Here is a 12,746-nt window from a genome sequence, read left to right as displayed (position 1 = left end):
GTATTCCGACGGAAACCGATTGAGCTGCGCAAGTGAGGGGTTCATGATTCACTCGCCGCAATGCCACATGCAATCATGCATTTCCCGTATTTGCGAACCATGACGTGACAGTTAATGGTGCGGGCCAGGTATCGATGTGGTAATCTTGCTCTAAGGATCTGACTTGGACTGCTTCCCCGCTCATATGCCTCTTTCAATTCTTAAGCGCAGAGCGGACTATCTTAATGGGAGAGCAACTAGGTTTAGGACGCATGCCAATAACGACCTTCATGTTACTATAGTAGGTGAATCAGTCTAAAAACTTTGGCTCCAGCTATGAGAGACGATGCAAACAATCTACCTATTCAGCTTTTTGACTCAGGTGTAAATGGTAATCGAAAACTCAAGCCATTTACACAGCGGATTTTGTGCCTTTCCAAGTCATCCTAAATTGCGGACAGAAGAGCTTTCCACCCATCGACAACCGAACGGCTGGGCGCAAGTATTTCAATGACTTCCTTGCTAGTGGTCGAGGCCGGGCATTTGCCTTCCCACAGAGAGACGGGAGCAGCCTTGATTGAAAGGATAACATTCTTGGACTCTTTCGTTGCCGACGCCATATCGTCCACGAGAGACACATCCCTGAATTGAACGCTCTCCACGGGGGCGCCGATAGCCTCCTCCACCCATTGAACAATTTGTCGCCCAGTCACATCGGTGGGCCCGTTCAGAATGTACTTTTTCCCGTTGTGCCGAGAAGGGTCTTGGTCCCACAGCAGATGCGCAGCAAAGGTGCCGACATCGTCAGCATCAATAGTGCCCACTGGTGCGTCCTTGTCGGCGATAAGTCTAAGGGTCCCTTGCTTTTTTGTTTGACGGTATTCTTTGACAAACTCGACCGCACCGTACAGATGCAGGGAGAAGAATATGTTCGGCTGTAGGGATGTCCACTTGAGTTCTTTGAATTCAGGTGAACCCAACATAGTCTCGATGGCCCAATGAGCTCGCGGATAGTAGGCATCGGAATCCGGACGGACGTTAGGAGCCGTTGTGGAGATACGTACGACGTACTGCACGCCGGCCTTTAGCGCCGCCAGGTGGAAAGCCGATTCTTCGGCAAATTGATTTGGGCTGCTGTGAGATGCGATAAAAGCTTTGAATACTTTCTGTTCGTGTAACCATAAAGCGTCGATGTCGACCCAATTCTTTTCAGCGAATGTGATGTTAGGGAGGCTCGCAAGGCGTTGGGCGGTTGAGGAGTCAATGGAGCGTGTAAGGGCCAGGATACGGATATTAGGCGGAGCATCGCTGTTGCTCACAAATTGGGAGAGAGTCTCGACAACACTTCGACCAGTGTTGCCTGTCGCACCGGCAATGAGAATCGTAGGAGTCATGGTGACTAAGGTAGAGCCTAGAATTACGAGAACCACGTTGATGATTTTGCTGCAACAGAATCTGGCAGGTTCTTTCTGTATTTTTGCCTTCGAATCGATAACTTTCGTCTATGGCTTTCCCTATCAACGACCTTAAAGTCCTTTATAAAGCCCCGCGAAGGATTCAATGTTCTTGCGGAGATCTGCGCCGCAGCGGAGTTTGCGGACATGCCACTGAGGCGAGCCCTATTCCGCAATTTCTGCAAGATTTTGTGGTCAAAGTCTGCAATCATTTGGTAGACTAATATAAGTCGCCAGGAGGTTTAAACATTAGCCCATGAGCGGAGAAAAGGTTAGACATTCAGCGCTGGAGCCGACTATAGTTACTTCTGGGGGTGATTCAAACAGATTTCACTCACTGAACTCCTTATCATTAACATCGCTAAGTAAGCAGGAATTTGCATAGAATACCTGCCATTGGGGATTCTCAGCCTAGATGTTTACAACCACTCCTACTGACCTCAACAGTCAAGTCAATGCGGTTCGGTCATGCTTCCCTACGACTCACAAGGGACATAGAGTCTAGGTCGCCTTGAAAGCTGGGACACAAGCTTTTGGACACCGGTACTCGAATCTATGCCATCAAAATCAACTAATGACAACACTAGATATTATATGATGCTATCTGGTTTGACAAGTCGCAAACGCGCCCTGCTCTTGCTTGTAAAGCCCATGGCGTTGTGCTACATTGCCTATTTTGACTACATAACATTTACAGGGCTTTTCATAGGACCCATGACAGGTGCCAGCCATTGGATGATTTCGTAATCAAATGCAAAGCCGGCATGCGTGTGCAACACCTTGCGCAATTTCTACTAAACGCAAGAATTCCTATTCAGCAGCCCACTGAAGGTGACGTAAAGAACCCGCCGAGAGGTTTGTTTTGGAGTGTTTTAAATATGACATTTCAAAGAGATGAAGCCTGGGCTCACAAGCATTTGCAAGGAAAAGGCTTAGAACGAGGAATAGCTACAGCAGCACGTCTTTCCAGATCTTCCAAGGATCCTCTGTTTAGGTTCAGGCTGTGAGCAGCCGTCTGATCTTCAGACATGGATGCGGGCTTGACTTGGGCGGGGCTGGCAAACATCGATGGGGCTACGACTCATTAGTAGCGACACGCTTCCAGATGTTTGATGCAGCATATCAGGGCATGCGAATTATCCCATCAAACGATCCATATTCCGACCGAAGGCGCCAGGATACCGTTGAACAGCTTGAGCCGAACTTGAGAAATGCGAAGCCAGTTGGCGGAGCAAACAAGCCCGGGTGCAATCAGTTCACTGTTATTAGACTGGAGCCACGGAACTCCACGATCGCCGTGTAAGTCGGGGAAACCGACAGGCGGGCAGGCTTACGCGGACCGCGCGGATTCCAACAGTTTGGTCCAACCATCAACGTGCCCATTCAGTGTTTCCCGAACAGTTCGCGAATATGCACTGCAACATACGAAGACAGACTACCATTTGTCGTGCCGCTGCTAGCGTCTGACGATTTCCACACAGCCGGCGGGATGATTGTCCTTGACGAAGCTTTTTGGGAAGCTTAAACAAACTCTAATCGGCCCCGATTCCTTGCAGGGCGGTTTCAACCTTCCTGCGGCAACTTTTTCATGCGAAGCCAGGCGGAAGTTGACACAAGCGCGAGACACTCCGGCACCAAACAGAAAGCGAAAATTGGTGTCGTCGCAAGGCCAATTCCGTTGATTACCTAGTAGAACTTCTAGGGGGGTTTCTTGATTCAAGGTTGCCTGCCAGGGGCACGTCAAAAGTATGTCTCCCGACGAACCCAATCTGATGGCGGAACTGAACTCAAGCCTTAAGAATGCCTCGTCCGTACCCCTCTCTGTTGCGTCCGTGGACCATCACTTCGACCACTGAAGACACGGCAATCTTTCGTGGGGACTTCGGGATCTCAATACCATCCAACATCCGCGATTAGTTCAATATGAAGGACTCACAGGTTCACCGCCTGCTACTGGGCTTCGTGGCATTTCTCATCACTGCGACGGCGGTGAAGGTTCCTCAACCTGTCGGACCAGCGCATCAGGAAATCCAAGGACCGATAGTATGGGCAGCTTGTCCCGGGGATATTCGACCTTTCAAAGGCAACAACGCCACATCAGCTCTTCAGTGCACAAACTTCTCGGTCCCCTTGAACTACAATGACCTCGGGGGTCCTCAAGTTCAATTGGGCATTGTCAAGCTCCCTGCACAGGGCAAGCGTATCGGCAATCTCTTTGTGAACCCCGGCGGGCCTGGAGGGGCAGCGTCGAGCATGGTAGCGCGGATGGCTTCGAAGGGAATTTACATCAGCGACGCGGTGCGCCAGTCATTCGACATCATTGGAATGGACCCTAGAGGTGTTGGCCTGAGTACACCGCAGAGGTGCGACACGAATGCGGCCAACCAGCCGAGTGAGTTTGATGCGACAACACCGGAGGGGTTCCAGAAAGTGTTCAACTACAACAAAGCTGTCGGCGATTCTTGCCGGGCAATGACTGGGCCTTTGTTTGACAACATGGACACAACATTTGTCGCCAAGGACATGGAGGCTGTCCGTGTAGGTAAGATCATCGCTCAATCACCCTGTCCTGATCAGAGAAGTTGACGTTGGACAGCCACTGGAGGAGAGCCTATGAACTACTTTGGAGTATCATATGGAACACAGCTTGGAGCTCAGTATGCTGCACTGTTCCCCACTGCAATCCGTGCTATGGCACTTGATGGGATGTTGCAGCACACTGGCTCTTTTGCATCAAACATCATGACACAGGCTACGTCCTTGGACGCAACTATTCAGGCATTCTTCCGGTTCTGCGAAGCCAACGCTACGAACTGCGGGGAAGGAGGACAAGACATCCGGCAGACGTGGAACAAGATCCTTGAAGTTGCTGGCGCGGGTAACCTCAAGGCGGCAGAGTGTGACGGGACCATCAAAACCGGCTGCGTGCCTGCTGCAACGCCAAACAACGTAATAGGATCTGCACGGTCGACTCTGGAGTTCCCTCAAGACCGCAAAAAGTTTGCCGAAATGCTAAAGCTCGGGGCCGCGGGGAACGGCTCGTTTTTCGTTCCAGGCCTGTTGTCTGGCGACGTTTTCTCCGACTCTCGATCTTTATCAATTACAAACGTGCAGTGCCAAGACGGACATTTCTTTGCTGCCAAAGATCACCTTGAAGTGCAGCGAGTGGCTGATATGACTCGTACTTTCACTACTACCCCAGGCATGGGCGAGTTTTGGCACAGGGTCATTGACTGTACCGGGTACCCCGTTAAGATCACGAATCCTCGGACGGCGTTGAATATCAAGGGCACACCACCTATTTTACTTGTGCATTCTAGATTTGATCCGGCTACGAGCTTGGTATACGCAGCCGGTATGATGGAAGAGTTCCAAAACGCAACTTTGCTTCTCAGAGAAGGATCTGGGCATACAAGCTATCTGCTGAAGGGGGATGCTTCGCGCGTTGTAGACGACTATTTGATCAATTTGAAGATGCCGGCACCGGGAACAGTGGTTCAAAGCTAGCGGAGCGAATAAGATATTACTTCATAAACAAGGTAGGAAACTTCGTCTCCTCTTTCATTCTCGATGCAGACATTACAGAGCCGTAAGACCTTCCTTCCAAGTCTCGATACTGGCGAGCATCATCCATGCGGTTAGGACGGGAGTCAATACTGAAAGTCGTCTGAAATACATGCAACTAAGGAGCAGATGGGATTAAGAACTAGCTATTCTCTCTTCCGGAAAGCATTTTCTTGCAGAGGGTGGACTTATGAGTCTTTATCTAATTATCTCACACGACGGATAGTGATGAAATTTGGGGTGTATACGAGTTTCGAGTTCCTATTGTGTTTCGGAGGGTAAACGAAGATGAAGAATGTCCTCGTTGGAATTGCTTCCCTTATATAGATTGCGGGTCGAGTCTCGTGCAAAACTCCTGCATCGATACGACTGAGGCTGGAAAGAAGAGTATCTTTGAGATTTTTGTGGGCCCTCCATGGTGGAGGCCGGGCTTTTGCCTTTTGCGACAGTGATGAATAGAGTAGGAGGTTTGATAGGCAATACCCAAAGGCCCTACTCTTTCTCTTTTGCTCATCTTACGGACTCTATGCCCCAAAGGATCACAGGAATGTGGATATGCGGCTACTGATATCCAACCCATGACTACTTGATATTATCATGAGTTTAAACGCGACAGGTGCCAGATGTAGTAAGTAAATACGTGGTAGTATCCATATAAACATAGTCGCAAGTACATAACATACAGAGTATTGTATAGAGCAAAAAGCGAGTAGGAGAAGCCTCGCAGCTAATGTCCTTCCATGGTCTCATCGATGAGTCTTTTCTTCGGCGCCACCGCCACCATGTACACAAGTCCCGCGCAAATCTCATTAAAATCAATCATCAAGCATCGCTGATAGGGGGGGCTTGGAGAATCCATTCTCCGATAATCTTAATGGTCTTCTGGGTCTTGATCTTCGCATCCTCGAGCAGAACCGGGTCACGCACAATGCCGTCCAGATGCTGGTCGAAGCCATGGACGGTATCAGGGACCAAGAGCCACCGGTAACGGCTTCCGTCAGCGCCAGACACCTCGAAGTGGTATACCTCGTCGTCTAACACAAGCTCGCCATCGCCGACAACTTCAGGCTTTCCAACCTTTGCTGGTGGCGGTGGTCGGCCCGCAAGCCTGTGAATAAGCCTCTGGCCTTCCTGAGCAAGCATATCAAGCTCGCAGCCGATCATAAAGACCTGCTTCGGCAGAGCCTCCTTGGGCGCGAAGGTAGGGCTAAGAAGCGGGTTACGGCTGTCTTCACCAGGGATCTTGTATGCCCAATCGAACACTGGTGCAATTCCTTGCAGGAAGTCTTTCTCCTTTGCGCGGAAACCTCCGAGCTCAGGCTTGTACTGCCGCGTTGGGGCCTTCTCATCTCCCGTGATAGAGAGATCAGCCGCAGGGTACAAGGGGACGATGCAAGTGAGATGTTTCCTAACGGTCTCCAGTTGAGCGACGGCCAGAGTCAGGTTTCCGCCCGCAGACCAGCCGGCCAGGGATACTCTGGTACGATCCAAAGGAATCGAGTCATCGTTGAGCGCAGCGAGGAAGAGCTCCTCGCAATCATGAATCGGCTTGGGGAATGGGTTACCCGGAGCTTTGGCGTAGTTGAGACCAATGACAATCGAGTGGTGCTGCGAAGCATACGTCTGATTCCAGTCGTCATTGTCATTTGGGGTACCTAACACGAATCCACCACCATGGATCGTGAAAAGAACCGGCAGCTTGTCTTTGGACGTTTTGTCAAAGCATTTCGGGAAGAAGACTCTGGAACGTGTCAATCTCAGCGCCAGTGCGACGGGTAATTAGTCTGGGGTGAAATGAAAGAACGCACCTGACGGGTAAGTACGGCCTACATTCGTACGTCTTCACGATCTCTGGACGGTTCTCTGGCGGGATGACATGTGCTTTGACATCGCGAACGAAGAGCGCGGGCTTTACCAAGAGATTCTGGATCGCAAAGGCTGTAGCGCCATACCTGACCTTTGACAGGAGCGGCAACTCTGGTACGCGATGTGAGTCGTCCGTGGTATTCTGATCTTCGGCCATCGTTGGAGCCAGGCGCGCGACGGGTTGAGTTGAGTTGCTTGGGGTGCTCGAGTGTCGCAGCGGATGTTGCGTTGGAAGAAACAGGCGGGGTTGGGATGAGAAGCGTCGCTGGCTGGTGGGAACGACTCGGTAGTTGTAGTCGCATGCACCTCGGTTTCGCATTTAAAGGGCCATAGCGAGGTTCAAGCCGAGTACGAAACAAGATACGAAACCTTGTACCATGGACAACGTGATCGGATAATAGGTGCTTGGAGACGCCATGTCTTCAGTCATTGATGGCACATAAATGCAAGCCTGTCCCTCGGGTTTGAATCAAGGCGTAAGTTGCAAAGGATCTCATAAGGCCTTCAATTGCTGACGGCATCACCAGTTGACGGGGACTTGTCAGCAAGTGCCGGCCCTAGAAGCCGAACCCCCTCCGCCGGCGGAGGTCTCCACTTTGGGCCGGTGAATCGGGAAACTTCACGAGAGCGACGACTGCACAGTCCTCGACTCTTCATGCATTGCCACAACGCACGAACCGACCAGCGTCCATTTTCAACCAAGTGACGCCTCGAAAACCAGCAGCCAGTATGGCGCAGCTGCTCTCAATCCGAAAGCAACCGCAGTTTGTGGCAAACCCCTGAAGATTGCAGGACACTTATCGTCGCGAGACAGAAAAAAGAAAAGGGAGTGATGAGGCGAAAAGTAAGCTCAAGGGGCACTGCTGCCATGAATAGTTGGGAACTGTATCAAAAGCTGAGGCACATGACCAAGCAGTGGAAGTCCGCCAGACGCGGCTGAATGACAGACGCGCCTCGGGCCTCCTCAGGTGAAGTCACCGTAAGTGATGACTTCCGACAAATTTCATTTCTCCCTGTGATTAGTCAGGTTATGCACGCGGGTAGTAATCCTACCACAGCGGTGTATTTCTCTAGCTATGTGGCTTCCTCCTCAGACTCAGAGGTTCAATGGACCAGTTCATCGCACTGGCCTTGAAAAAAATGATACGGCTTATGGACATGTGCAACGAATTTAGCATTCATAACTCAGCTGGACGCAAATACATAAGTTCCGAAAGCGTGATATATTCACTTTTATCAACGGGAAGGTTCGAGCAAGGCAAATCGAAAGCCCGTTCTTGCTGGCCCCTTCCCTTTGGCGCAATGGCGAGGGCGATTGTTCATCAAGTTGAGCCTCGGGCGACAAACCCGAAGGCCTCTGCCCGAACTTCTTCGTCGGTTGCTGCTTCCTTTATTTCTCCAAGATTTGCCTCTTCAAGGAACAACTAGTTCTTCCATCACTTGAAGTTTCACGAGAGACTTAACTCAGATTTCTGCTTCCAAGGCCATTCAGCGTGGATTCACGTTTGATTGTCGGGGCAAAGTGATCTCTCTGCATCACTGGCAGAGATATTTTTAGATGCCGCAAGAGTACCTCTGTCCGTCGACTTGATGAGGGACAAGCCCGTCACCATGCCTTCAGTATGGCCTAGTATGGGAAAGTAAGTGGTCTCGTCAATTGCAATACAGGACATGCTGACATTTGATTCAAAGCATTCTCAACTCGCCACAAATCGGGTTCCGTATCGGTCACAAAGCCAAGCCATTTTCAGTTCACAAAGCTGCGATAGAATTCCTCTCCCCAAAGCTTGTGGCTCTGCAAGCTTCGGAGGAAGTCCAACCTGATCCTACTTCAATCACCCTCAGGGGCATCGATGAGGCTACCTTCACCAGACTGGTCGAATACGCCTATCGTCACGACTACACCGTGCCAGGTCTCAAAGCCAGCCCCAATCCCCCCAACCATTCCAGCGTTTCGCTTTCGCTCTACGAGAAGCTTGAGCAGGGAGATGAGTTCTCAGACACCGAGCCCTTCATCACCCGAGCTCGCATCAAGTTCCACAACGAGGCAATGAAGCCCCACGTCAATCTCAACAATGCCGTCTCTCACGATACTGTCGAGGAGATGAAAGTCTCTGGTCACTGCGGTCACTTTGACGTCTTCGATGCACACATTGCTCTCTACAACCTGGCACGACAATACGACATCCACCCATTGGAGAGTCTCTGCAAAAAGCGTTTCCGCCAAAGTTTGCTCTTCATGCACATTAATGAGCACACCATTATTGCTCTGTCCGACATCTTGGATTGCGTTGAGCATGGCGCCCTTAGCACTCCTGGCGATGAAATCCGAGACATTCTTCTGGATTACTTCCTTGCCAATTTCTACAAAGCGACAGCACAGCGACACTGCACCTGAAGTTTATAACTACGCTCCTAGCCTCCTACAAGGCAAAGACTTCTTCCATCTACTGCTCGCCAAGTTGCCAGCCGAGGATACACCCTTTGGCGATCGAAGCTGGGGCCTTGTCTACTGAGGTCTACATTGGAAAGCATTGGGACCATGAGAAATGGTTGACCCGCTTGGGATACCCTCTTCTTTGTATCAGATTGGGCTCATTGGGATATCGTAACTTCTCCTCTGGAGTTTCAGTGGCCGATTATATTCGTGAGAGGATCCGGCAGACAGCAGGTCCATGTCTGGAGTCAGACTCAGAACTACAATGGAAATAAGTTGGCATCTTCCTTTGAAACTGTCGTCCCATTCTGTGTACATTGACAATTAATTTGAGGCGTTGTTTCTCACTTCGTGAAATGTTTGTCAGATTTTCTCTTAGATACTTTACGGGTTGAAGCGAGCATCTACATCCCAAAGCCATTTCCGACGTAAGACAGCTGACGCCGGCATCTCTGGCCGATATCTTCGCCAGGAAATATCTAATCTCCATGCGAGGCGATGCCAAGGAGGTCACCGCAAGACATGAATGATAAGAAATGGCACTAGTCGTATCCATGTCGGCAGAGGTGGGGTTACTGCGGGGTTGCGCATGGTGATAGCTTCAATATCCGGCGCGATGTGATCCATGGTTCCGAAATGTCGGGATAACACCTCGTGGCTCTCCACTTTTCCCCGACCACCCTTATCTCTCCGGGCATATTGCCGATAATGGCATCTTCAAAACGCATGGCACTGGATGGTATAAAGAGAGATTGACCTTATGGAGTGGCTCAAGCTTCCTTGTCGTCTCTTGTGGAATTACTTCTCCATTTGTAGAAATGAAGATGTTCGTTTCACAAGTTCTATTGGTGTTGGGTGCCGTGGGCTTGGGCTCGGCCCATTTTATCGTCCCCAATGATAACCAAGACATGTCCGGCCTCACGGTCAACTCGATCCCAGCAGCAAAGCGAGTCGAGTACATGCAAAAGGTTTGACAGACTCGGTCTTGGCTCAACGTTGTCCTCCAAAAGCTGACATTCCGGCAGGCAAACGAGGCACTTTTCCGGCAAAGCGGACCGTAAGTGGCCAAGCCCTTTGAACGCTTACTCACGAATTTGACTGTATTTCTGGCAGTTGCCCCTTTGCCGCTTTCGGGACCATCATCGTCAACCACACCAGCGATGAAGTCGTTTGTGAAGGAGCAAACTTCCGAACTGGGGACCCTACGAGTATGTACTAGGACAACAGCAGTAATATCTGCGGGTTGCTGACAAGACGCCAGTTCACGGAGAGATTTCTGCCATCAACGCATGCACAGCCAAGTTTGCTGAACAGGGCATGACGCCAACGTAAGGCCGACAAGGTACTTTTCAAGACCAAGGGCTTACATCTTCGACAGGCAGATCTATGCCGCGTGGGGAGACCTTTCAATCTACACAAACGCTGAGTCTTGTCCGATGGTAGGTACTTTGAGTCGCCAGGGAACTAGAAGAATCACTTACTGACGGGTTATAGTGCGCGAGTGCAATTCGTTGGGCTGGTTTCAAAGGCAAGTTGCCTCTCAATTGCTACTTTCTCTTCCCACAACTAACACTGGCTTATCAGAATATGTCTATGGAACCACGATTCAGCACAACTACAACGTCGGCTGGGGCGTGATGACTCTGAGCAGCGTAAGAACCTCTGAGCCAGATACGTGCGTGGAGAAACCTGCTGAACATGTTCACCTAGTACGACGTTTTCCAACAATCTCGCCAGCTACCTGGCTTCCAAACCTCCATGATCGGACAGATCCTGACCAACGAGACGGACCCTCTCTTCTCATGGCAGTATAACGCAAGCGCGCCCTGCCCGAACGAGTGCTTCCGCGTTCCGAGCGCGACTCGAGGTGGGACGACCTGCTCCAATGTGACCGTTTCTCGCAGGGACTATGATGCGTTGTAGAGAGTCATTCAGATAAGACGAAGAATCTGGCTTGTGGGAGAGTTTTTAAGCACAAAGGGAAAGAATTAGGCTCTTTGTCCTTGTGAATGTTTTGGAACCGCTATGTCAAGTAGAGCAAGGTATTGGTATCCAGTTAGACCCCAATTTTGAGTCCTTTCTCAAGTGAATGCCGCTTCGTAATTTGCTTGCTTATCCCATTGACTTGCTTGATGGCGTCGCCACACCCGTTTCCGGTCTTTCTCTAGTTTTGCTCTATTCCGAGATTATCCATAGGTAGATATAAAAGAAATCGGGTCGGATTATTGTATTATTTGCTATCCTGTCATTGCGCCTTTCCTCTACTTTCTACTTCTCCTTCTTCCCCTGAAGCAACGCTTGTTTCTGGCTCGCCCAAAGCTTCCTTCTCGTCGCAGTTGCGCCAGGACGTATCTCAGGAGCTGCTTGGAAACTTGGAATTGACATCATCGATCGCTTTTCCCGATTGTTCCCAATACTTGGGAAGCTCAGTCATGATCTCAAAAGCTAACTCGGGTACGCCACTGAGTAGATCTTTGAAGCTAGGCATCGCTCGAACCATACTAATATCAGCGACGCATGTCTGAACAAGCAGCTTCCGAATCTTGTCTCCCGGCATGGTATTGGCGAACGCGAACTCAATGACGCCAAAGAGCAGTTGGTATCCAGGGTTGCCAAGTCTTGCGCGCGTCAAAGAGCTATGCAGTCGGTGGAGGCAGACTTCTCTCAGCTGAGCAATGTCGTACCGGTCGGCAAAGATATAAAGCTGCACGTGATGCATGCAGATTTGCCCAAACAGTTGGTTGGCGACCATGAGATCGAAGTTGACCTCGAGCTCCTCGTCCTTGTTCCACGGCAATCCGGGCGGTATAGCGTATAAGTTTCCAGGTGTGCCTTGGTTGACGAACAACAGCAAATACCTCAGGTATGGCTGTTTTGCGTGTAGTCGGAAATCTGAGTTCTGGACATGTTCGATTAGGGAATCGTACGCCTCCCCTGGAATCAATTTGGCGGCGTCAGACTCTCCAGCCTTTTGAACTTTGTGCGACGTCGGCACGTCGTAGTTTCCGTAGAATGCGAAGTTAATGAAGCTTGTGAAAACTTCTGGCTTCACGTCGTCAATCTCAGCAATTCCCTCGAGGGACTCACGCATGTTATTGGTCAACATGCGGTCGAATATTGGGGACCGAGAGGCTATGAGCTTCTCGTGGATCTGGAATGGCTTTCGGTCTTGACCGATCCGGAAGGTGACCACTCGTGAGGTAAGTACGCTGCGGACGATTAGTTTCATGTTTATGACCTGACTCAACTGCGCAAAAACGAAATTTTACGTACCCTTCAAGATCAGGCATGCCTCTAGCGGAAGAAGCCATTGTAGGAAGTTGATGTCGGGTGGGCACGTCGTCCTGTCAAAGAGCACCGAACCCGTTCGAGAGTTGCCTGTGGCGGATCCGCGACTCCTGGAGGTGAACTGGGAAAGATAAATCCTGTAGTCATATAAGGCTTTC

The 12,746-nt window shown here is 50.4% G+C and overlaps 6 protein-coding genes across 6 annotated transcripts; 3 read left to right on the top strand and 3 right to left on the bottom strand.

Annotated features, from left to right (window-relative positions):
* Positions 1-83: 83 nt before the first annotated feature.
* BDP55DRAFT_683309 (NmrA-like family protein) lies at positions 84-1,467 on the bottom strand. The gene has a single exon (XM_060576328.1). The coding sequence runs from the start codon at positions 1,371-1,373 to the stop codon at positions 426-428; it is 948 nt and encodes a 315-aa protein (XP_060422958.1). The 5' UTR covers positions 1,374-1,467; the 3' UTR covers positions 84-425.
* A 1,889-nt stretch (positions 1,468-3,356) lies between these two features.
* BDP55DRAFT_708369 (Alpha/Beta hydrolase protein) lies at positions 3,357-4,945 on the top strand (the record flags this gene model as incomplete). Its single annotated transcript, XM_060578100.1, has 2 exons — positions 3,357-3,975; positions 4,030-4,945. The coding sequence occupies 2 exons, from the start codon at positions 3,357-3,359 to the stop codon at positions 4,938-4,940; spliced, it is 1,530 nt and encodes a 509-aa protein (XP_060422957.1). The 3' UTR covers positions 4,941-4,945.
* An 874-nt stretch (positions 4,946-5,819) lies between these two features.
* Positions 5,820-7,020, bottom strand: BDP55DRAFT_565690 (Alpha/Beta hydrolase protein; the record flags this gene model as incomplete). The annotated part of the gene is made up of 2 exons (XM_060570443.1): positions 5,820-6,738; positions 6,806-7,020. The coding sequence occupies 2 exons, from the start codon at positions 7,018-7,020 to the stop codon at positions 5,820-5,822; spliced, it is 1,134 nt and encodes a 377-aa protein (XP_060422956.1).
* A 1,454-nt stretch (positions 7,021-8,474) lies between these two features.
* Positions 8,475-9,261, top strand: BDP55DRAFT_638057 (uncharacterized protein; the record flags this gene model as incomplete). The annotated part of the gene is made up of 2 exons (XM_060573063.1): positions 8,475-8,503; positions 8,556-9,261. The coding sequence occupies 2 exons, from the start codon at positions 8,475-8,477 to the stop codon at positions 9,259-9,261; spliced, it is 735 nt and encodes a 244-aa protein (XP_060422955.1).
* Positions 9,262-10,032: 771 nt separating this feature from the next.
* Positions 10,033-11,377, top strand: BDP55DRAFT_594563 (cytidine deaminase-like protein). The gene is made up of 8 exons (XM_060570968.1): positions 10,033-10,268; positions 10,326-10,357; positions 10,414-10,508; positions 10,562-10,628; positions 10,679-10,739; positions 10,795-10,828; positions 10,885-10,952; positions 11,011-11,377. The coding sequence occupies exons 1-8, from the start codon at positions 10,119-10,121 to the stop codon at positions 11,221-11,223; spliced, it is 720 nt and encodes a 239-aa protein (XP_060422954.1). The 5' UTR covers positions 10,033-10,118; the 3' UTR covers positions 11,224-11,377.
* Positions 11,378-11,653: 276 nt separating this feature from the next.
* On the bottom strand, positions 11,654-12,611 carry BDP55DRAFT_638055 (uncharacterized protein; the record flags this gene model as incomplete). Its single annotated transcript, XM_060573062.1, has 2 exons — positions 11,654-12,509; positions 12,574-12,611. 2 exons carry the CDS (start codon positions 12,609-12,611, stop codon positions 11,654-11,656), a joined length of 894 nt encoding a protein of 297 aa, XP_060422953.1.
* Between the last annotated feature and the right edge of the window lie 135 nt (positions 12,612-12,746).

Source organism: Colletotrichum godetiae (genome assembly GCF_030913485.1).
Source record: "Colletotrichum godetiae strain CBS 193.32 chromosome Unknown BDP55scaffold_77, whole genome shotgun sequence".
In the NCBI taxonomy this organism is placed as follows: domain Eukaryota; kingdom Fungi; phylum Ascomycota; class Sordariomycetes; order Glomerellales; family Glomerellaceae; genus Colletotrichum; species Colletotrichum godetiae.
Note: the sequence above shows the minus strand (reverse complement) of the source record. Positions and strands in the feature narration are given on the sequence as shown.